The sequence below is a fragment of the Fukomys damarensis genome, unplaced genomic scaffold (assembly GCF_012274545.1).
Source record: "Fukomys damarensis isolate Sample0158 unplaced genomic scaffold, DMR_v1.0_HiC HiC_scaffold_32, whole genome shotgun sequence".
Taxonomy (NCBI): Eukaryota; Metazoa; Chordata; class Mammalia; order Rodentia; family Bathyergidae; genus Fukomys; species Fukomys damarensis.
The window spans coordinates 8,171,993-8,196,939 of NW_022900944.1; the positions used below are offsets into that span (position 1 = coordinate 8,171,993).

Genomic DNA, 24,947 nt, shown 5'->3' on the forward strand with positions numbered 1-24,947 from the left:
AAAAAAAAAAAAAAAAAAAAAAAAAAAAAGAAAATAGACAATCTATAGAATATGAAAACAGTACAGATCATAATTCTGATAAGGGGCTTATATTGTTCAAGGCAACATAATAAAAGAAATTCCAACTTTAAAATGAGCCACGGATTGGAAAAGACATTCCTCCAAAAAGATACACAAATGGTTACTAAAGTATGAAAAGATACTCAACATCATTAATCATTAGGGAAATATCAATTAAAACCACAATAAGACACCACATTGCACCAAACAGGTAGCTATAAGAAGAAATATAGACAACAACAAATGTTGGTGATGATGCAGAGAACTTGAACCATCACATAATGCTGGGTAGGAATGCAAAGCAGAGATGCTTTGTTGTCAAACTCTCACAAACACAGCGACAATGACCCAGTAATTCCACTCCTAGTCATACACCAAGAGAACCAAAACACATATCTACCCAAGATGTTACAGCTTATATCGCACGTCCCCCATAGCCTCATATACCTGTAGGTGAGGCTTTTGGGAGGTTATGGGTGTGTGATAAAGGGATTAGCCCAGTGATTGGTATGGCATGGTTTTGGTGTTGTTGAATGGATTTATTGAAAGACAGAAGACGCACCCTTGGTGTGAGTGGCACCAGCCAGTAGGCTCACAGCCTAGATGGAATAAAAAAGGGTAAGGGAGGCTGGCTGCTTTCTTCCTGCCTGCCACACCATGGACTTTATCCTCTGCCACGCTGGCCTGCCTTTTAGCCAGCTAACTATAAAGTGAAACCTTTACAAATTGTGAGCAAAAGTAAACCACTCCTTCTTTTACTTGTGGGTATCAAGTATTTTGTCCCAGCAATAAGAAAAGTAACTGAGTCAGGTTTCTGTACAGCACTATTTCTCTAGTCAATACACTGAAGTAACTCAAATGTACATGAGCTAATGAACTGATAAAGGGTAGTGTATACTTACAATGAAATATCACTGAAAGTTGAAAAGGAATGAAGTACTGACAATGAGGTGTGACTGAAAATGCAGTGTTTTTAAATAAAAATTATTACAGTAAATGACACACTGCCATTGATACCCCTCAAAATATCCCTCCTTGCCTTGAACACACTCATCCCATCATCCTTGACACTTTTCAAAAGCAGTGCTCCTGAGTGTCTCTAGTGGCGCTGTCATGGCTGCCTCATTGTCCTGACCTGATTCAAAAATGTTTATCCTTCATGGACATTTTGATTTTGGGGAAGAGTCAGAAGTTGCATGGTACCAGATCCAGCGATTAAGGTGGATGAGGACGTATTATAATATTTTTACAAAACCTGTGTTTCTGTTAGATGGTAATTCAGCAGCAACATTCACAATATTTTTTTTAATCATACTTTGTAAAGCCACTTAGTAAAGACAACTTCCAGAAATGCTTCAGAGAGTAGCAAGAGCAACGAGACAAATGTTTCTGAAGTGAGGGGGAGTATTTTTGAGGAGGATTAACAGCGATATAATTTTTACCATAATAAATAAATAAATAAATAAATAAATGAATTTATTTATTGTACCAGGGATCAAACTCAGGTCCTTGCACTTGCAAGGCAGGTGGCGGCACCACTGAGCTAAATCCCTGGCCCCATAATAAATATTTTAAACTTAAACATTCACTATATTTTTCAGTCACCCCATGGCCATACCACAATGTAGAAAAAGCTGCAAATCTCACCCTACATGAAAGAAGATACTAAAACACATATTGCAGGATACCACATATATGAAGTCAGAGTTGGAGGAAGCTTCATGGGGGAGATGCATTTAAACTGGCCCCTGGCAAAGTGGGAGAAGTCACTCCAGATAAAGGGAACAATGATAGCAAAGATATAGAGGTATGAAGCCACTGGAATACATTCAAAATAATGCAGTTATAATGTAGCCTAAATATAGGATGAGACTGAAAGAGTAGGTCAGGAAGGCGGGTTGAGCTGGACTTCTTAAATGTCTTGAACTTCAGGCAAGGTGAAGACCTTTTTGCTTTGATACCATCTTTATTAAGTTCCTTGTAAATCTGCCTCTTTCCTACGTTATTAGCCACTTATAAGTTTGTTTCATTCAATGGACTATGAAACTCCTAAAGTTAGAAACCTTCCCTTAGGCTGTCTGTCTTCCCAAAGTCCTCTGCATAATGTGCATTACAGAGAAAGTGTCCAGTAGGAGTTTGTTGACTTTGAATTACTACGGTAAATCTAGTTAAGACCACAGCAGTCTGGATCTTCCCCAGTGGTTTGTGTAACACAAGAAATAATCTGAAGGAACAACAAATCTTACCATTACCTTACCAATTCTTTAATCATCCACTTGTTCTATAAAGAGAATTAGAAAAAATAGTTTTTATTTAATTTGCAGTTTGGATCCCTGTGAAACAGCAAAATTTGAGTAGTCATAGCAGTTATATTGGGGGCAGTTTCTGGTAAATGGGTTGAAAATTATTTATACTTCGACAATCAAAACACTGACAGGAAGATCAGAGGTTTTCATTTTAGAAAGACTGAAGCTAAACACTAGAAAATATTTTCAAAAGATATTTAGCTTACATGAAACAGTTTATCTAGGACCTTGGGGTATTTATTATGGCAGCTAATGTTGGTCCAGATTAGAAAGCTATTGCAGAGATATACTAGGTATTTTTTTTTCTAATCCAGTCTGGAACCTTGGGTTCATCTCAATATATTTTTCTAAAAATCTTGGTTATAACAGCCAAAATGTAGCAACCACTCAGAAAATAGGGGTTCTGTAGGAGAACAGTGGGGTCAAATTCACATGCTTTTTGCAAGGCAGCTTCAAACCCTACCTCATTTGGGCGGGAGTAACCACAACAGCCCGGCACAGGTCAGCAGAACTATAATACTTGGCAAATTTTCAAATTACACTGCAGATGATATAGTCATGAATCTTGTAGCTAAGTATCTTAATTTCATTTCAGCTTCACTAGATAGTTAAAAATCCTAAAACTTGGCTCTAAATAGAAGAGTGAAACACTATACGGAACACACACACACATGTTCAGGAAGTAATTGAAGTGCCCTTTATGAAGTACAAACACAGGATAGTTATGTCCGCTGGCTTTTGCTGGCTGGGCTTCAGAAATGAAGGAAGTCATATTTAATAGCAGGAGCTAATAGATTAGATACCTTGAAGGGCAGTGGGTTCAGTTAGCAATTAGTATTAATTCATTATTCATACTGCTGAAAGTTTGATTCTTATGAACTGTATTACTGTAATAGGTTACTAAAATGTGAAGTGTTCTTTGTTGGGTAAACATCACAAGGCACAGACTTTCTGTCCCGAGCCTTGCAGAACACAATGGATTTCTCCTACATAAATAAGCAGCAGGTTACTGACAGAAGAGCAATTCAGTGGGGACATTGGGAGGGCACAGCTGTCCTGACTTCTATTTCTAAGAGAATGCACAATAGGGTTCTCTTAGACTAGTGCTATCCAAGGGACTACAAGAGATAACATGACATACAAACATTCTGTTATTTTAGAGTCAGACTTCAATCTCAGAGAGGTTTGGGTCAGATAGATGAAAACACGTCAGTGTCCTTGTCTGGTGGTGAAATTTAAAGCCAAACCAGGAACATACAACATCGCCATAATAACGATTATGGGAGCAGCAACTACATACACGCTTCCTCTACTGCTGTGGATACCAAGGATGTGAGAGCCACAGTCCTCTGCTTCAGGGCCTTACAGTCAGGTGGGAGAGAAATTTATAAACATAAAAGGATAAAGCAACATGAAGTGGACGACTGGCAGGAAACAACTGTAAGGTAATCAGCACACCTGTATTTAGTCTCAGCCTGTCAATTAAATATGTGATCTTGGATAATTCAGCTAACTCAGTAAACATTTAGGAAATGAATAACCTGAGCATTACATTTTCTTTATCCAAGGTCACTCTTCAGACCCAAAATTCTTTCTTTGTACAAGGCTACCTGATAAAACTGTGACATAACAAAAAAAAAGTTATCATAATTTTTAGAGCAAATACTAAGAGAAAAATCTAACATGATTTGATTTTGAAGAAAACATCTGGAACAAAGAAAATTCTGAAAAGTGTATGTTGTGTTTTGCTATAGGAATGAAAGAAAGGGAAGGACAGTGCTGTAGGCTGGATCTGGAATGTCTCCCAAAGACATGTGTGTTCAAGGACTGGTCACTGCTGGGGTGTTACTGGGAGACAGTAGAACCTTAACCACAAGGCTGCTAAGGGAAAGAAGTGAGGTCACTGCAATTGTATCCTTGAAGGGGATATTGGGTCCCCGACTCCTCCACCTTCCACCATGAGGTAAGCAGGCCTCCTCTGCCCTGCGCTCCTTCCTACAATATATGGTGCTGCTACAGGCTCCCTAATTAAACCTTTCTTCCTTTTAAGCGGACTATTCCAGGTGTCTGGTCCCAGTGACAGAGAGCTGGCTAACACACAGAGCTGGGGGAAAGAGGGCTAGAAAGGAATGCAGAGGACAAGACGTGTCTTGTAGGCTAGCAGAAGCAAGCCATAAAACTGACAGAGAGGGAATGAGATATTTTAAACTTCAGGGTCTGAAGAGGTAGCAAGGGATAGTAGAATCACTGGACCAAATGTAAAGAGTGAGACTGTCCGAGAGCATTGCAGAAGTAGTTGGCTATGGATTAATATCAGGAGTTGGGGCACAGGAAGGGTTTGAGCTCTCTGAGGGATAGAGAAGCCATGCCCGCAAGTTGGAGTGACTGATAAGTAAGGCTCCGTGGAAATTTTTGGGAGAGGTGAAACAGATTTAGATGTCATCAGATACAGAGTTAGGAGCTGAAGACAGAGGAGACACAGGAATAATGTATATGGAGAAAATGAATCTAGATTGGTGAAATGGAGAAAATAAAGCAATCATACAACCACAAGGTGATGGGGGCCTAAATTAGGGTTGATGTTATGAGGGGGACAATAGGGAAAGGAATATTGAAGGCACTGAGAAGAAAATACTAACAAGATTTGCTGACTGCCGATTTAAAAGGTTTCTATCTGGCAGGTGAGAGGATGAAATACAGCTGAGTCAAGAGGAGAAGACAAAATGATTTTTGCTTGGGAACACTGAGTTAAGGTAAATGCGGAAGTGGAGATTTTCTGGCAGGTATTAGATACCTAGGACTGAGCTGAGGTCCAAGGTATTGATTTGAAAATTATCATTACACATTATCACAATATGTTCAGCATAAAGATGACATTTTTTAATTAAGAAGGGGAAAATGTGTAAAATACATTCCTGTATGCAAACATGAAAATAGGTCTGGTAGAATATATAACCAAAGTTACAACCGTAGTTATCTTAGCCCTGGGGGACAGAAGAGTGAACTAAAATCATGGAGCCAGGGAGTGAAGGGGAAATTTAGCCTTATCAGTGATGTTTTAATTTTTTAAAAGTGTATTCCCTAAGCAATTAAAACATACGAACAAAAGGGAAGGAAGAGATCAGAAAGCACTTTCAGACTGCAACAACTTTTTCAGCCAGAGCACCCTCTTCAAAAGACGTGTTTTTAAAATACATTGAAAAGAGATTTAGTTCCTTCATTTATCTATCAAATTAAGAACATGTCTGTGACATAGGCAAGGATGTTTCCTCTGACTCCATCCATATTCCTCATAATTACACTAGGTAAATAGCTGGCATGATGATACCTATTTATTTATTCCCATCATGGAAAATGAAAGCATTTTAAGCATTCCTCATTATATAGTTTCTTTATAGAGCCAATTATAGCCATTCCTGCTGTCCTTTACATACTCTCGAAAATCTTTGTCTCTTTACCAGTGTTATTCATGTATGAAACTTGAGCAAGTTAGAGTTTTGAAAAATGGAGTTTTTCAAAGTGTTTAACAAGAAATACTAAACCCTTGCTATGGGTTCTGTAACTGTCTCATTTCCTGCTTCTCACTTCAAAAACACCACTAGTTTCAACTCTTAGCTGTTTCGGTATTTACCTCCCTATCACTAAACAATATGTTTTTACTAATATTTCTGGACTTATATCTCATTGGTAGGAAATGTCTTTTGATATCCTTCATTAAAAAAGTTAGCCTTATCGAATACTGAGGCCATACTCTAAAGTGAAATAAATAAAACACACATGTGTAAATACCGAATAGATTCCCTGGTGCGAAAAACTAAAAGTGTGAATTGTATAACTGTATACAAACTGTATAACTGCTAATGTGAAATAGTAAGAAAATGTCTAAAGGTGTTGGGGAAGTGGGAAGAATAGGGGAAAGGAAATAAGGGGCAGGAAAAAATATGAGAAAAGGAAAAAATGGAAACAAAGTGTTTGTAAACAGGGGAGGGGAAGGGGTGAAGGGAGGGCAGGGGTATGGGGAAAAATGAGAACCAAGATATGCCATGTAAGGATACAGGATCCCAATGATGAATGGAACTGTATTGTATACTTTAAAAGTACCAATAAACTCAGTAAGATTAAAAAAAGAACCAATTATAAAGTTTTCACTAATTGTCAAAGTATCTATCAGACTCTCACTTTGAAAGGAGACCATCAACTTCTGTTGACTCTCAGACCTAATGACACTTAGAGTCACAAAACTCATCTTAACCCTAGGAGCATACCAGGCAAGTCGTCTGCATGTGAACTATGGGCCTAGGTTGGGTGTGTGTGTATGTGTTGTGTGTGTGTGTGTGTGTGCGTGTGTGTGTGTGACAGACAGAGACAGAGACAGAGACAGAAAGACAGCCAGACTCCCACACTGTTTTTCTTTCTGTTTTCATATCTTTCTGAAGTACTGATCATTTCAGTAACCTTTGGTTGTAGCACAGGAAACTACAGACTGGAATCCTTCAGGATGAGCAAACAAAAGTTTTTCTCCCCATTTTCCCTCTCCCTCCTCATGAATCACCTTTCGGGATGACATGAGCTTTATTTTTCACCACCAAGATGTACTAACAGACAGAGACAGAGACAGAGAGACAGAAACAGCCAGACTCCCACACTGTTTTTCTTTCTGTTTTCATATCTTTCTGAAGTACTGATCATTTCAGTAACCTTTGGTTGTAGCACAGGAAACTACAGACTGGAATCCTTCAGGATGAGCAAACAAAAGTTTTTCTCCCCATTTTCCCTCTCCCTCCTCATGAATCACCTTTCGGGATGACATGAGCTTTATTTTTCACCACCAAGATGTACTAGAAGAAAAGTTTGAAGGACTAAGTTCTTTTAAAATGTAATACAGCAATACTCTCTGAGGATAGCATTTATAAAACAACAATGGTTGCATTTTAGTTTTTGCAATTAAGAGATATTCTTGTTGAAGTATATCCATCCCTCTTCACCAGAATGTTTGTTTCATTTTTCTTAGTGGTAAGATTGAATCCAGGTATTCATATTTGAAAATATCTTTTTATTTAAGTGCACAATTCAATGACGTCTTAAAAACTTTCTCAAGAGATGTAACTACTTGTAAATCATTTTGCTTCTAAATCATTTTACAACTAAATCATTTTCAGAACACTTTCATTCTCCCAAAGGAACAAACACTGATCAAAGGAACAAACAGTGGCTACCTACGTGGTTAGCTGTGCCTTCCCTCTATAATCTAGTTTCTTGGTTTGTTTCTCAGAAATGCAAATTCATTCTCTAAACACAAAACTCTCTCTCTTTTTTTTTTGTTACCTTTAGGGGTAGGAAAATTTTTTCTTCATTTTCTGATTAGATATATTAAAGTGACATAGAAAGATTCCTCAGGCCATTTACATTTAATTCCTGGGTCCATACCCTAGCCTCAGACAATCATAAACCTACTTTCTGCTCCTTTAAATTTGTCTTTTTTGGACATTTCATACAGATGGAATCACATAATACATGATCTGTTTGGTCTTTACCCAGAATGAAACTAGAGATTTTCCTTGGGGCTTAAAGGACATCACATGTTTAAGGAAATATATTACCTTTAAAACATTACAATAAATACTGTTTAAAATCTAAAAAACTAAAATATTAACTCTCTTTTCTCTGTTTAAGTTCTAAATTTTAAAAATATCAAAATCAGTATTATAATACTCCTGTAGAAATACAAAAAAGCTCATGCATCTATTTCACTTGAAAGAACAAAAATCTCTCTCTGAAACTGCAAATCATTTCAACACTTCTGATACATAATACAGAGCTTCCCTTTTTTCTTTTTCCATATAGATATGTAACTCTCCCTTCTGGAAAAAAATTTAAATGGCCTCTTTAACATACTAGGTAATATTCACAGTTCAATTTTTGTGACAATTTCCCCCAATATCCTTAAGAGGAATCAGATAAGAGTATCTTGGTTGGCGAGGACTGGAAACTTTGCTTAAGGGGTACGCCTGTCCAACAGACACTTTATTTCTGCTGAGGTGCAGGAAATCAGCAAACTTGTACACGTGACCTACACTGGGAAGGACAGGCATGTACTTCTTCAAAGCTCATGTTGGGTTAAAATTATGCTGTTTAGTCTGCTATGTATTTCACTAACAAGTACTCTTTTATTACAAAAAAAGAGTTTTTAGTAGTATTTTAGGAAATGCTGCTGCCAGTTTTAAGTAATATAGACAATTAGCTAATGCTTTTGTTGAATGAAATGAAAATGTCACTAAGCACTTTGGTCTTTAGCTCTGAATTCAGTACAAAATAGATCATTCTTTTGAACTCTAATATAGTAAAAATATTTATTCTTAATCCTTTCTGAGAGAGAAGGCTTCTATTGGAATTTAAAAATGATCATTCTTTATATGATTATATTAATACCACTTGTATGTATTTATATAAATACAAGAAACAAGTTATTCATCAAATATTGTTTTAAGATAAAAACTATCTAAAAGTAATAACACCCAACTACTGTCAAAGAACAGAAAAATAATCAACACTTGGTGATAATAATTCATATATTCATTATAGCTGAAGAAGAAATGAGACTATGTATAAGATTTAAAACAAAAAAGATTGAAGCGAGTCAAACTGGGAGAAAAATGGTCTAACCTGTATGATTCAAAGTTATAAGAAAAAAGATTGCTAGCAAAAAATGACTTCACTAAAATCTTAGAAGTCAACCTTTACTCCAGTGTTTAAAAAAATCACAGGGCACTTCATTATTCAGGAAACTTCAGTACTAAGAGTTCTTTCTTTCCTGGTCTTATCTGTGTTATGGTAACTGCTAAAACCAACCCCCTGGGTATAAGTGTGTTACAGTGATTTTAATAATTGCAAACAGAATAATTTTGTTTGCTTGTGAAATAGATTTACTAGATCAATTTACTAGATCATAAGCCAAACAAGAATAAATGTTGCTTTTCTTTCCTTTTTCAGTGAGCAATTTAAAAAACTCAATACTAGGAAAAGCCCAACATCAACATTTTTTGACAATTCTTTGAAAAAGATTTGGTAAGCCAATGCAAATATCATATCCAAGAATAGGGGTAAGACAATGTTCTCCATGCACAGTGCCAACCTTTGAGACTGGAGCAGCTAATAAACTATTAAGAAGAAACAAGAAAAGATTTAGAGAAAGTGGTAGTATATGTAAATTTTATAAAAACACGCAGACCCTCTCTCCTCTTTATGTAGTTTTAACTTAAAATGTACAAACCACTAAGCAACTTGTTCTAGCAAATATTTACAAATAAAAACAGTTTTGGAAATTCATTTTTTAAGAAATAAAACTGGCATAATAAGTACTATATTACTTTAAAGATATATAAGGAATTTAAAACCTATTTTAGTTGATATTAATGACTTCTGATTGTCTTTTGATAATTTGCCTCATACTTTACCTCACAAGGAAGTAATTCAGAAGTTAAAAGCAACAATCTCTGTGGATACAATGGGCCGACGATGGACAGGAAACACGTTTAGGCATGACGGCAGCGCATGGCTTAGTATGGACAATGGTCCTACAGAACGTGGCCTGGCTCTACTTCAGAAAATTGGAAAGAGCCTGTTATGATTTACATCTAAAGTGTTCCCTACAGTCTCACGTTCGGAGGTCGGGCCTGGTCAAAGAGGACAGGTCACTGAGGTATGACCTGGAAGTATATATCCTTGGCCTGCAAGCTCCTCTCTTTTTCTCTTCCTGGCTGCCATGGGGTGAGTGGCTTTCCCTTGCCATGACCTTCTGCCATACCACTGTCTGCCCTGGAGCCAACTAGCCAGAGAATGAATCCTGTGAACACAACGAGCAAGAATAAACTTCTACTCTTTTCAATTAGAAGGTCGGGTATTCTGTTCCAGCAACAGGAAAGTGACTAACATGGTATATATGAGACTCATAAATACAATTATGCATTTCTTTTAACTGGGGCTGTAACATGAGGACCAAAAGAACAAACAGTGACTATGGCAATGGTTAGCTGTGTCTTCCCTCTATAATCTCATTTCTTGGTTTATTTCTCAGAAATGCAAATTCATTCTCCAAACACAAAGCTCTTTTTCTTGCTACCTTTAGGAATAGGAAACTTTTTTTTTTTAATTTTCTGATTGGATACAGTAAAGTGATGTAGAAACAATAGTGAATTTTTACTACACTTAAGGCATTTTTGACATCATTCTTTACAATTGAGACATCTACACTAGCTTTGTCACTTGATGATGGATTTTAAACTATATTTGAAAACTTTAAAAAGGCTTAGTATTTTGTGTGTCCCTTATAATTTCCTTAACCTTTCCTCGCAATCAAGGCTAATCCCTCTACAATTATGACCTTCCCTCATGACCTTCTTCCTCTGCTGTCTCTGCATAGCTCCCTGGTCTCTGGGTTCCCCCCTGGAAGACCTCGATCTTTGCTTCTTCCTCTCTGCTGGCTCTGTCCTTGAAGCACACACACATGCCTATATTTCATTCATCACACTATGTTCATTCCTCAGCTAACAAAGAAAATAGAGAAAAATCCCAAGTCTTTTGGGATCTTTCTGGATCTGTTATTCTGAGTAACAGCTTAATCTCTCCCTCTAAAGGACAGACTCCCCATACCCCAAGCTGACAATGACTTAATGGAGGCCAGTGCTTTGAACCGATTGTCCCAACAGTCCCTCTGTTGGTCTCCCAACACTACTTACAGTTTTCCCTTTCTTCCTTCTGTGTAGCTGTCACATAATCTTTTATGAAATACAAGTCTATTTATATCATTTTCTTGTCTGTATTCCTGAAATCATTTCAAGACACAAATCCAAACTCCTTAATGTGAGATATAGTCTCTCAAGATCTGACCGATTTGGTCTCTTAAACCATCTTAAACCATCAGTTATGCTTTGCATAAGTGTCCCCTAGTGGCTCATGTACTGAAGGCCCTATTGGGAGGTGGTGGGACTTTTAGGTGCTTAGTGAAGGAAGCGAAGTCACTGAGGTGTGTCCTTCAAGTGGACACTGGGATCACAAACCCTCCTCTTCCTCACTCTGTCTCCTGGCACCACAAGGTGAACAATTTCCTTTACCGTACGACCCCCATCTTGCCACAGCCCAAAGCAAAGCTACCAATCAACCCTGGACAGAAATCACGAACCAGAATAAACACTTCCTCCTTAAAAGTTGGTTTATTTCACGTGTTTGTTACAATAATGGAAAGCTGGTCAAAATACACCACTACCTTCTACTTTCTCTACTCTGATGAGTCCCATGCTGTGCTTGCAGTTCTCTTTTGAACTGTCCTCATGGCCCTAGAAGTCCTCACTTACTGCTTTTTCTCTGAGGAGCACCCTCAGAGAAATTTCTACTTATCCTCTAAATTTCTACTTATCCTATAAACCTTAGATCAGACTCTTTCCTGATCCTCATCTGCCCACATGGATCCGTGCCCTTTTCTTTCCTGCACAGCTCCTCACAAACTATACTCTAAGTTTCCTAAGAGGAACGCCTGGATCTTATTTTTGATTTTATCAGCAGACCATCTCACAATGTCTGGTACATAATGGGTATTTAGTAAATACGTCTTTCTTGATACTTGTTGAAGTTTTATTCCCCTTTCTTCTGTCTCCCCAAGTGTAGGACTTTTGTCTTTCCAATAAATGCTACATAACTATTAAAAGATTAATAGCTATCAAAGGAACCAACACTACTTCCCTTGCTGAAGTCCCTTCCTCCAATCCTGCAGGCTGATGGAAGACTACTTTTCCTATTACACCAACTCTCCCTGGAGCCCATCGCCCTCCTCTCTCTGTGTACTTTCACAGGCTTTCGCTCACCTGTAGGATGAAGCTGAGCGTCTCCGACCTCAGTTCTTTTGCATGCACTGTAACATCTGCCTACAAGATCTTTCCTTGGTCTTCACAGACTCTCTTCTCCACCCCCACTCACATCTCAGTCCAGGCCTCCGACTTCTCAAACTAAAGTGAGCTTTGAGTCAGTCTGTTATGTTAACTGAATTCATTATAATAACTTAGTTTATTAATACTACTAGAGTGGAAATGTTTTTCCTCACAGGCTTTTATTCTATTGTGCCTCTCTATTATTTTCCTTGTTAGAACATGAGGTTCACAAACACAAGGGCTTGACTGACTTTGTCCATTGTAGCATTTCCTGCATTAAGGCAGTTTCTAGAACCACAGAGTGACTGTTGAATATTGGTTTAATTAATGACTGATTGAATGCAAAAATATTCCAGACTGTCATTCCTGGCCCTAGATGATGGAGCCTTACCCCCACATTTCCAGTCTCATCTCTGATTTTAACACTCATGCCTCCTAAGTGGCCCATTTGAAATAGCCCAGTCTTCTTCCTCTTTCCATTAAAATTATCTTCATCTTTTAAGATCTAGCTCAAATTCTAATTCTTTCATAAGGCAATACAAAGTGGCAAGCTCTTTAAGTATATTATTTACCCCTTTAAAGTCTTTAAAATCTTCAAATTCCCTAGAGCTTCTCAATACTTAGTTCTCTAAAAGAGTCTGTCTGCTAGGAGTAAATAAAATTCAAGCCATACTACAGCTGTTTTAAGAAACTTACATGTTTTTTTTTCTTCAAGTATATCACAGAATTTCGCTTTCATGTTTCACGTGTAGTATTATTGTTTAAAGGCAAATTAGTCTATAAGAGTTGGTTCAAGTTACAACTCTGATTTCCACTTTAAACTGCACATAGTATTTTCCATGGAATGATCCATGAAAAGGCAACTGAAAAGGCACTCTTTAACTGTGAACTCAGCATAGTTTAAATGTTCAAATCCAGAAAGTACAGCAGAAGCTCTTATACCTTCTATGATAATAACTACTCAAAAATTCTCAAAACTTAGCCATTTTTGCTGATCTACATATTCTGTTGACTCAGTGGAAGTCATACAGACAAACTTCGATATGTAGGCCTATACATTAGAGAAGGTAATGCAGTGTACATCACAAAGATAAAGGAAAACTTGCCAACCTGGTTACCCACTTGGCACCACTGATGTCTTCTGCAGGATTCCCATCATCCAAGCGAGGTTTCCTACGATTTAGCTGCAGGCTGATCTGAGAAACACTATCAGACTGCTCTGGCTGCAGGACCTGGTGAACCTGAATGGATCCCTCACTCTTGGACTTTGAGATCTAAAAACGAAATTGTAAAAAAAGAAAGGGGGATTGGGGGAGATATACAGAGAAAAATTAAAAAAAATTTTAAATTATAAAAGGACATCATTTATTCTAATTATTGATAATCCAATATATTGATAGCACTCCAGAAAACAATCAAATGAGACTTGGAATTTAAAACACATATAAAAATGATTATATAGGAAAGGGTACAGAGAAGTGGAGATACCAACAGTTCCAAGGGGAACTGTCAAACCATGTACGCCCTACTCTCCTCTCTGGGATTCTGATGAAGTCCTCCCCAGGCCCACCATTCCTTAGCATATGCGATAAGAGATGGTGTTGTGTCACACTGGCAACTCTGAACAAAGGAAAGAAGAAAAGATGAGGAAAAGGTTGTGCTATTGTTTTAATCAGAAATGTTCCCCAAAGACCCATACATGGATTAAATCTTAGTCCTTAGCTTGGTGCTATTAGAAAGGGTTGGAAATGTCCAAGAGGCAGGGCCTGAGGAGGTTTTAGATCTCTGAAGGTGAGCCCTTGAAGAGTTGAGGACCTTGAGGAGAACACCTTGCTCTTCTATTCACCGCTGCCATGACCTAGGTACTGCCTCACTGCAGGCCCAAAGCAATGGGACCAACAGATCATGGACCAGCTTCTCTAAATTGAGAAACAGAATAAACCTGTCTTCTTTTCAAATGGACAATTTCAAGAACTCTGTTAGAGTAGTGGAAAGCTGATTAACACAGATTAAGGACCACTGAAGTGAAGGATTTCTATATCAAAAGATGTTCAGAAATATAAACTACCAACAAATAAAATACATTTGAATCTGTTGATAGTTTCTATTGTGTCCTTCTCCCAGATAGAGTCTTGTTAATGTTGCTCAGTCTGGCTTTAAACTGTAGGGCCAGGTGATCTTCCTGCCTCAGCCTTTTTAGTGACTGGATCTACAGGCACTTTGTATAACAAAGTAGGATCTTATAAACTTTTAAGTAACAGAGTAAATAGAAAAAGCATAACATTTTTTGGTTCTTTTCTATCTCTGGCAGTACAGACGATATGTGTCTCAAATGAATATCAGGTACTTCTCACACTACATGTTAACTTTGTTCCCTCCATCCCCAAAATACCTTCATGTTTTCTGATTTAAGATCAGAAAGGGCAGGAAAATAAAAAATATTCTTCTAAAGAGTGTAAGAAAATGATGTCAGAATTACAGGGGGAAATTGGGACTCTTGGATAAAATGTATTTCTACACTGGAAACCTTTTCTTAGCTCTAGCACTTTTCTCACACTTGTCATTGTACCTGGAATGCCACTTTTTCTAACTGAAAGCTCTGTAAACTGCCTAAGAACAAATCCAATCCTAATTTCCTTTGAGGCTCACATAACTCAATTGTACATGAAGTTTCTCTAATCACAAGTCTTAATAACCTTTCTCAACTCTGAATTTCTGTAATACAGATGATACTCTACCCTGATTACACACTGCTGATATCTCCCTTTGAGTTGCCCAACATTTCCAGAGGTCATATGGCTTCAACCAGATCTTGAGATATAGAGTACAGTCTTCCCTCTTTTCTATTTTTCCTCTTCTTTTAAACAGTATTATTACGTTTAGGTTTTTACCCATTAAGTCTAGCAAAATTTTGGATCCATTAATAAATACTTAATGTCAGACAACATTTTTCAACTCTAAGTTTTTGCCAAGACATTCACTATCCAAGAAGCTACAATAATAGATATTAAAAAGTAATACAAGGACAATTATGACCAGAAGTATTTAATAAATTCATGTCTCTATAAATATCACATAAATTATATAAATAAATATATAGAAATATGACTTGTGAATTACAAATAAAATGAACTAAAAACAGCACAAACACAAAATGTATGAACATAATTTGGCATAGTGTTATATGTAACATACAGCAAAGTGAGTTTATTGTTGTCATGTAAAATTTGCCCAGATCTGGTGATTGCCTATAAGTTGTCACAATACTGAAAATCAAAGAGAGGAAACATTTTTTAAATTATAAATTTACAAAAACATTTTCCTAGTCCACAGAAACATCTGCCAAGATTACTTTCTTCATTAACAAAAGCAGTATATATTAAACATGTAAACATTGCAGAATGGCTAACTTTGGCTCCATAACATGTATTATTTCACATAGTTATCATTTTTTTGTTGTAAGAACACTTAAAACTTACTCTTAGCAATGATCAAGAAATGCCAAGATTACTTTTAAAAATTTCAATAGAATGGCCAAAGGACATGAAAAATACAAATACCTATCTTTCATCAAGGGGCTTCTTTTTCATGTGATTTATTTTTCTTAAAACTAGACACGAAAAATCAAGGAAACACTGAAAAAGTCAGGCTTTAAACTTATTTTGTCAACACTAAAGCAAATGCAACAGTAGTTGGCATCATCTCATGATTTTAACGTAAGGGCCTGATATTTTAGGCTCAGTGATAATTTTGAGGGTCTAAACTTCACTCAGCAATTTATGTAAAGTTAAAATATTTAGAGTAAAAAAGGTATTATGCACCTTGTTCCGTGTTGTCAGTTTGCATTAAAATAGTCTTTCTAGTACAAAACATTTAGAACTCAGATATATCACCTAAATTTTGTCTAAGCATATTTTTGTTATGATCTGATTTATATAGAAATAACAGACATAAAGTCCATAAGCATAAATTTTAAATATGAACTTACTATTTATACATCAAAGTAATACAAAGAACTGAGCTTGTACACAGAACATAAAAATACTACCTATTATTATGAGAGAGCGCAATGTTTTAGAAAAAAGCTTAGTTGCTGTTAGACCATTAGAACTATGAAATATACAGTATGTTCATATTTTTAAAGCAATGAAAGATTGGTTGATCGATTGATTTTTTTCTACCAGCGTTCGAACTTGGGACCTTGCTTTTGCAAGGCAGGCTGTGGAACCACTGAGCTAAATCCTTAGTCCCGATTGATTATTTTTGAGACAGGGTCTCGATATGCACTTCAGGCTGGCCTTGAACTCAAGGTGATCCTCCTGGCTTAAGAGTGCTGGAATTACAGCCATCCACAACCAAGCCCTGCTAAGAAATTTAAATTTTTAAAGATAACTAAGGTTAGCTTCTTGACCATGTACCCTGAAGACTATACATTTTTGCTACAGAAATTATGACTGCAAAAAATAATAAGAGCAAGAAAAAAATTCAAAACCTGCTGTTCTAATGCATTAACTTTAGGAAAAAGAAAAGATCACTTTATTTATTTTAGCTAGAATTGAATTTTTGTTTTTTAACAAACCCAGCAAATAAATTTATGCTACTCTGTCTTATATTGTAGGCAGAAGGGATGGTTTTATTTTTATGCTTTTGCAGTTCACTTCAGGTTCTGGGTAGTCTGGTGGTCAGTACAGGCGGACTTGGCACTTAAGGTCCTCTTCATCGCTGAACTCTTCTTGGTCAAGGAAATAGGTAAAAATGGATGGTCTTGTGATTAAAGTTGGCCTTGAAAGCAATGACTCTCCTCTGGAGCTGATCTTGTCTGGAGACAACTGTCTCCATCGGCCTGCGAGTGTGTGCTATTGAAATCTAGTGGACAGAGTCCACACAAACCAGTCCGCTGGTGCACAGTGTCAGTCATGCTTATGTGGAGCAGCACAGCTTTACCAGAAAGAAACCCAAAGGGAGACACTTTCCTTCTCACATGCTTCTCTTCCCATTCCATCCTCCCCTTTTGCCTGTGGCGTGCTAAGACACAGTGGACAGAGACCAGCCTTGAGGTCACCATAAATAGGCCCAGGGAGCAAGAGTCTCTAGTGCCTCCATAAGCTTCAGCAAAGCTTTGCTGAGCAGAGACACCAGAGGCAAGAGCCTCCCTGCAACGAACAGACTGAATGCGCCTGGGAGACTCACCTGCAACCTCCCTTGGGACAGGTGGTTGCTGGAGGAAAACAGCCGAGGGTTTTCCATTTGAGTTATAACTGATTTTGTTTCCTCATTTTCCTCATTTCTTTCTTTCTTTATTTAGTGACTTTTCCCCTTTAAGATAAAACCATAAAATCTTGTAAACCATCTATGAATCTATGAAGAATACTTTGGTCTTAAGAATTCTGCCATTGGCTATTTGAGATAAGGATCTAGGGATAAGCTCTGTGATTTATTTATACAACTAAAATACAAATAATTCCAGGAATCTTCAACAGGGTTCATTCCATGCATGTCTTTGCAAGAATATAGTAGCAATTTGAGCTGCTTTGGTATTTGACATGCCATAGAAATAGAAACAAAAAGAAACCTCTTTTGAAGATGTAAAATTAGAAAATATTATATGCCGGTAGTGCTACTGTTAAAAATAAACATCTCTTAAGCCAGGGATTTACCTCAGTTCTGCCACCTGCTTCACAAGCACAGGGTCCCAAGTTTGATCCCCAGTATCAAAAACCAAAACAAACAACAACAACAAAACAATAACAACAACAAAAATCTCTTGAATGCGTCACTTTGTGCCAGGCATGAGTTCAAAAATTTTACATAAATTGAACCATTTAGTTCTTACAACAGTCCAAGGAGGAAGGAATCATTATTACTATTGCTTCAAAGATGAGGAAACTAAGGCATGGAGCTTGAATTGTTTGTCCGATGATAAGCAGCCAAGATGCAGTGAGAATGTGGGTAGCTTCAGTCCTTGTGCTTAACCACTACTCTAGAGACTTGGCTGCATGTTAAATGTCACGCTTGCAAAGAAATGGCATTTTTCAGATGCGAAGCAGACTACTCCATACTGCAACCTAGTTTTCCCTCGTTCGGCATTATCACTTAAAACTTTTTTCTCTTTCAGTTTATTTCCATGGCCCCTGCTAAGTCATTCTAGGAGAAGTTGCAGGACAAGATGTATTCATTATATTTTTAATTATTATTAGGACAGAAATTTATGTGTTATAAATAACCAAATTAGTATTATGGAACACCTGTATAAAGAGGCATGATTCAGCCATTAAAATAGCTATGGAGTTTTTAATGATATGATGAAATATTTTGTCATGGTACAAATACAGTATGAGCTTGCTTTAGCAAATAAAGCCGATAAGGAGTTCGATTTATACCTCCAATAACTAGGATCAGCATCATACTTAAAATACATGTGAACTGCGCCCACTTTGGCAGCAAATATAGTAAAATAAACATGAACCAATTTCAAAGAGCAAAAATTCTGTCAACACTACAAATCTTTTAAAATGGTCTCATCTGTAAACAATTAAATGAGGAGTCCAGTAACAGAAAAATATTCCTAGGATACAGGCACCAATTCACCTTGATAAATTATGTGGCTTAAGAAGAGACATCATAATACACCTCACACTTAATCTTTATGCTCTGCCCTCAAACACATCAGTCCTTGTGAAGGCAGGACAGTGAGCCACAGGTACAGAGCCTCTGAAACAGCACACAGTCGGAAAGATTTGCCCTGCAGGACTGGGGAAGGGGAGGGCAGGCAGGACAGAAAGCCAGGGAGCCATCCCCTGACCTGAAAACCAGTCCCTGCAAATGAGGAGTTCCTTGTCCTCCGTGGACTTGGACTTGGTGGAGGTTTTCCAATTACTGTGGATGTCTTCCCAGAAAAGCAATCTGCATGTGAATCAACTGGGGGGAAATTTATAATAATAATTTAGTAAGCCATTATGGGATAGTTATTAGCAAATACTTATTTTAAAAGTTTAACCTCAGCACAGTGATGCTGAGGTCTTGGTGGTCACCCTATGCACTGTTCAGGGGCAGCGCTTACACTGTGAAGTCATACAATTCCAAATGTGCTCACCAGGTACTTGAGAAGTAATCAGAAAAGGGCAGAAAATCATATTCCAGGCTTAAGTGATAAAGGAGACCAAGACAGAAGGAAGAAAGGGGTAAAGTTGATGTTTGATACTGAGGCTGCTAAATAAAGTTCCCCAGACCTCCTCATTATCCTTGCCCTTTTCCTTCTCCCACTTGCCTGCCTCCCCTTCGGCCTTCGTTAAACTTGCAATCTTCAGAAGAAATGTGAAACAGAAAAGTACCAGAGAAAGGATTTTGAATTTTTATAAAACATATTCAAGTTTGAAAAACTAAAAGGAACTCTAAATCAGAAAAAAAGTCTTTGTTTTGACCAAAAATATATCATTTAGCTTTACAAAAAGTGAGGCTTGTTTTACTGACCTGCTGCAACTCTCCTCCTTGCTAATTTGATAAAGTCACCAGGCACCAGCCACAGTACTAGCTAATTAACGTTCCAGGATTTTTCCCTATGATAATTATTAACATACATTAGGGAATATTTGTATGTGGGGATGCTTGTACATGATTTCCTTTTTTGTTGTTTTTCTCTGGTAGTAAAAATGGGTCAATGTTAAAGTTACAATTAATTACAATCTTTTCTTCATTAAACTTTACAACAACCCTCCAATATAAAATGAGTTTAACTTAGGAAACGTGTGAAAAGACAGAACTTCCATCAGTTTTACAAAGTTCGCCTTCAAATAAAGATGCTGTGGATCACAGGTTCATACTGCACCCGGAGCAAGTAACAGGGCTGTGGGCGTGTTTTCCTCCCCTCTGTTCCTCTGGCCTCTGAGGGAACAGGACAGCAGAAAGGTGTGTTTGGCTCACTGCTGCAGCCCGGCCTTCTCTGCAGCACCAAGCAAACAGCAGGCTGCCATTAAATACTTGTATAATCAATGAGCAAATGAGTAAACGGACGAACTAAGAAATACCACCTGCCTTCCTTCATGAAGTACTGAAGTGTTAATCATCTGTTCTTATAAAACACTTTAACTCTAATGTATAAACAATCACTGCTCTTAGTTTAGAAACTTCATTTACATTCAACTTCAAATTCCGTCAGTTTAAGAAATAGCTATGGCACAGACAGGGGAAGAATCTGAATTTACACAGCATGGGGATTGTGAATGCAGGCACACAGATCCAGAGAACACATTCACCCCACCCGTCCCGGAGCCATCTGCCTAGGCCTCGAGCTCCCGGTGCAATCTGCATGTGGAGTAGGGTGAGACTGCCCATCAATATGGACACAGTTCTGTTGGCTACTTTATAGTTATTTGCTCAAGTTTTCAACCTCAGGTCTTTCATCAGGAAAAAAATTTAACCAAAAAGGAACTGAACTGAGCAGTTTAGAAATAGGATATTAACCAATTTTCATTCTAATGGTAATACAAAATTTTGTTTACAGTGTTTTCATCACTGATCTCTAAATTTGACATCTCATCTCAAACAAAATGCTTTGGTCTTGAAGGGATGGTGGTGCATGTCTGTAATCCAAGCATTTGGGAAGCTGAGGCAGGAGGATCGCTGTGAGTTTGAGACCTGGGCTACATAGTGAGTTCCAGGTCAGTCTCAGCTACATAACGAGACCCTGTCTCAAACAAACAAACAAACAAACAAACAAACACTTTGGTCTTAAGTTCTCACTCCTATAGAGGATGGGATCATGCAGGGTCTTGGGGCTGTACAACAAAGCATTCTCTGGAAAGTGCTGAAAGTGGATGCCTCTCATGAGGCAGTCAGGGTGTGAATTAGAACTTCTGTAGTGGTGTCAGGCAACCCAGATATACATTTACTGAAGTCCATTCACTATATGACTTCTATATATGATAATTTTGGGGGATTTTTTTTTTGTTTTTTTTGTTTGTTTGTTTGTTTTGGTACAGGGGATTGAACTCGGGACTTTGCGCTTGCAAGGCAGGTGGTGACACCACTGAGCTAAATCCCTGGCCCTATATGTGATAATTTTTAAAAATATCCATAGAATGATGTGTGGTGCTGATTCAAAGTTTTAAAATTTGTCAGGAAGTAAACAGATTTCCTTTGAAGTTTTTGAAATGTGTTAAGATGAAAAGCAAACTTAACATTAAATGACGCAATTGCTTGATCACAGCAGGTCATACAGATTTCATATTTATATAAGAAAATGAGGTAGAAAATTAAGAAATTAGATGATTATTTTAGGACCATTTAGAGTTGAAGAGAGGGTTTAGTCCAATCTTTATTTCAGAAATGAAGTCCAGAGACCTAGGAGAACTGAAATGCTCTAAGAGTGTACAATGAGATAGTGGGAAAATTGTTTGTTGAAGCCCCTTTTGCTTGGTATGGTGACATACACCTTTAATTGTAGCACGCTGGGAGGCTGAGGTAGGAGGATCACAAATTTGAGCCTAGTCTGGGTACCTTAGTGACTTAGCCAGACCTTGACTCAAAATATAACAACAACAACAAAAAAAAAGGGCTGAGAAGGTAGCTCAGGCTCAAAGCCATGGTTTCGATTCCCAGACACAACAAACAACCCTACTTTCTGACAAGAATGAAGTCACGAACTGAAAAACCCAGGGCGATGGAATGATTACTTATAGGCCAGGGAGGCTTTCTTTGATCCATAGAAGAGCTGATGGCTGGCTGGTCTGATGTTAACAACTAGGGCCATGAGGACCACTGTGAAGTTTTAAACTGGAGGATCCTGGGCCTCTACCCATGGAGCCTCATTACCAGGCCAGGCCTGACTTACAGAGTTTATCTGAAAGAAGTACCTTTCCATCTTGTTAAGCATGCCAGTGTTTGGTGTTTGGTGTTATACATAGGAAAAGCTAGTAGTAGTAAATGCAGGGCTTTGCACAAATATCCTTTTATCACTAAAGCCTTCTCTGACACTATGAGGCAGATTATTGCCTTGTGCACACTTTCCAAAGCTTGCCCTTGCTTTATCTCCCCTGCACCACACAACATCTGACACAATGTGTATTTACTCCAGTTTGCCCCTGCTTATTTCTTTGATGATAACAGAAGAAATCTTGATAGAGAAGGGGGAAGGACTAAGAATAGGTCTTCGGTGCCCTCCAAAGTTTAGAAGTTAGGCAGAAAACCCAGCTAGGGAGGCTGAGGAGGGAAATGGCTAGAAGGGAAACTAAAAAAAAGTATTCTGAAAGGGGTCAGGGTTTTAGCTCAGTAATACCATGCTCGCCTTGCAAGCACAAGGTCATGAGTTCTATCCCCAGTACCCAAAACAAACATAAAAACCCCCAAAAAGTATTCTGAAAGGCACAGGAAAGGGCTTCAACAAGAAGCAGGAAGCATGGTTATGACATGGGCCTGCAATTCCAAAACCTATGTCTGTGGAAAGATTTGTATATGGTACTCACGGCTGCATTATCCCTAAGAGCGAAAGGCTAGAAACAATTGATGTTTGAATAAGCAAGATGTACCTGTCCATATAACAGGATATTTCCAGCCATAAAAAGGAATGCACTACTAATGCATCATATGGCATAGATGAGTCTTGCAAACACTGTGGTAAGAGGGTAGAAAAAAAAGGACACACATGATTCCATTTATATCAACTGTAGTAATATGCAAATCTCTAGAGACAAAAAGTAGATGAGTAGCTGCCAAAGAATGAGGGAGGAGAAGTAACTGCAAATAGATACCGGGTTTCTTTTTGGGGCGATGAACATCCTAGAATTAGAGTGAGGGTGATGAATGTTCTCAAATTAGTCATGTTCATTACAAAATGGTGTAAATATACTAAAAACTTTAGTGTTAATTTCAAAAGGATGAAAATTTCAATATATGAATTATATCTCAATAAAGCTATTATTAAAGAGAGAGAGAGAGAGAGAGAGAGAGAGAGAGAAAAAACAAAATATGAAATATATCAAAAAAGAGATAATTAAAGAGAGAGAGAGAGAGAGAGAGAGAGAGGAATGACCACGTGTCCAGTGCTGCTGACAATGTGAAGAAAATGAAAATTGAGAGCTAAGCACTGAATTTGCCAAGAAACTCTTTCATCTTGTAGTGAGGGTCTGATCAGAGTAAGTTACAGACAGAAGTGAAGAGGAAGTGAAAACAGCAAGCTTATATTATTCCTTTAAGTACAGAGTTCACCAAAAAAATGTGTACACACTTCAGCAGTTCGCCCTACTAATAAATGTCTGAAAGCTCATGGCTACCACATTGAACACCTCTTGTAACTGTACAGGGCAAAGGTAACTTGTATGAATCTCATGATGTCTCTATAAATTTAGTATTAAAATATTTATACAAGATTTTCTTTTCCTGATGTAATTTTTTTGCAAACTTCATTGTTGTGCAGAATAGCAGAGAGAAGGGGTGACTGCTAAAAGGGCCTGTGGAATCAAGAGGGAGAGGTTTTTTAAAATTAAAAATCAGATAGGAAACACAATAGCCTACTTCTATGCTAATGGAGACAATTCAGGAGAAGGGGTAAAACCCATGACTGAAAAGGAGGCGAAAGGAAGAGAGTGGCACACAGTTCTTGAGTAGGTCAGAGGGGTCGGGATCCATCCAGCACAGAGTGGAACAGCTAATCCAAGATGGGGGCAGTGCAGCTGTCCCTGCTGATCTGGACAAAGGAGAGAACACTACGGACACAGAGGCCAGGGGGAGAAACAGAAAGCAAGGTCATCATGGTCATCATCTGTGCCTGACAGGGTGAGGCAGTGGATGGAATAGTTGTATAGTTGGGGCCACTGGACCACTCTCTACTCGCCTGAACCCAAGCCCCAAGGCCAGCACCCTGCCCGTCCCCCTACAAGGCTTAGTACACAAAGGCAAGGATAAGAAAAGCAAAGATGCTTGAGCCTGCCTTGGAAAATTCCAAAATTCCAAACTCTAATGCATGTGCATCAACGACTTGCAGTAACTTTTCTTCACCAGGAGCTCAATGAAGGCTCATATGCATATGTACTGCAGCTCATACATCCAATTATAACAGAGGGAATTCTGGGAAGGGACATGTGCATACGATGCAGCTGACATGACTGAGTACCTTGTCAATCACGCTTAAAGATACCAGCGAGAGATACCCCAGAACTGGTACAGCATTTAAACCCCTTTTGCAGTCATGAGCCTGTTTACTCTGAGTGTGCATCCACCTTCGTTAACTTTGCTGCTTTCTTCCTTTCCATTTTGTACCATGTCCAATGATTTGTTTAACATGCCCAAGAGCCTAGGAACCCTCCCAAATCCCTGTCATCCCTCGGAAAAGATGGAGAGGCTTAGGGCCAAAGAGAAAGTATGGCAGAGCCACTCACAAGGGAGGAAGAACGGACAGATTGGAGAAAATAGTGGGACTGCCAAGGAACACGTCCATTTGAGGCTGACACGATGGGATACCCTCTCTTACCTATGTGGCTCTTTCTAACTGTACTCAGCTGCTAGGGTTGGCCTGGGTGCTATTTTTAGAGGTGGTGGTCTTTTATGGTAGGAGATACTAATTTCTCCATTCTAATGTTGGAATAGCTCATTTTCACGATGTCCTTACTACGGTAATCCCTGAATACATCTCTTTCATCTCTGTCTCTCCTGTCTGCAATGAATGTTC

General features: G+C 38.1%; 1 protein-coding gene and 1 long non-coding RNA gene across 7 annotated transcripts in view; one reads left to right on the forward strand and one right to left on the reverse strand.

Annotated features, from left to right (window-relative positions):
* Positions 1-24,947, reverse strand: part of Fam13a (family with sequence similarity 13 member A) — a 312,174-nt gene that overhangs the window by 97,180 nt on the left and 190,047 nt on the right. For 3 of the 4 annotated variants that reach the window (XM_010610492.3, XM_010610489.3, XM_010610491.3), the window contains one exon: positions 13,397-13,560. In XM_010610492.3, the coding sequence (XP_010608794.1) occupies positions 13,397-13,560 (164 nt within the window). The remainder of the gene's footprint in view (positions 1-13,396; positions 13,561-24,947) is intronic. The other variant, XM_010610490.3, reaches the window with a different exon arrangement.
* LOC104852716 overlaps positions 3,714-24,947 on the forward strand; it is a 43,763-nt gene continuing 22,529 nt past the window's right edge. For 2 of the 3 annotated variants that reach the window (XR_004514966.1, XR_004514965.1), the window contains exons 1-3: positions 3,714-3,811; positions 4,121-4,329; positions 5,048-5,119. This is a non-coding gene — a long non-coding RNA (uncharacterized LOC104852716). Of the gene's footprint in view, positions 3,812-4,120; positions 4,330-5,047; positions 5,120-9,356; positions 9,432-9,828; positions 9,898-24,947 lie in introns of those variants that run through there. The other variant, XR_004514964.1, reaches the window with a different exon arrangement.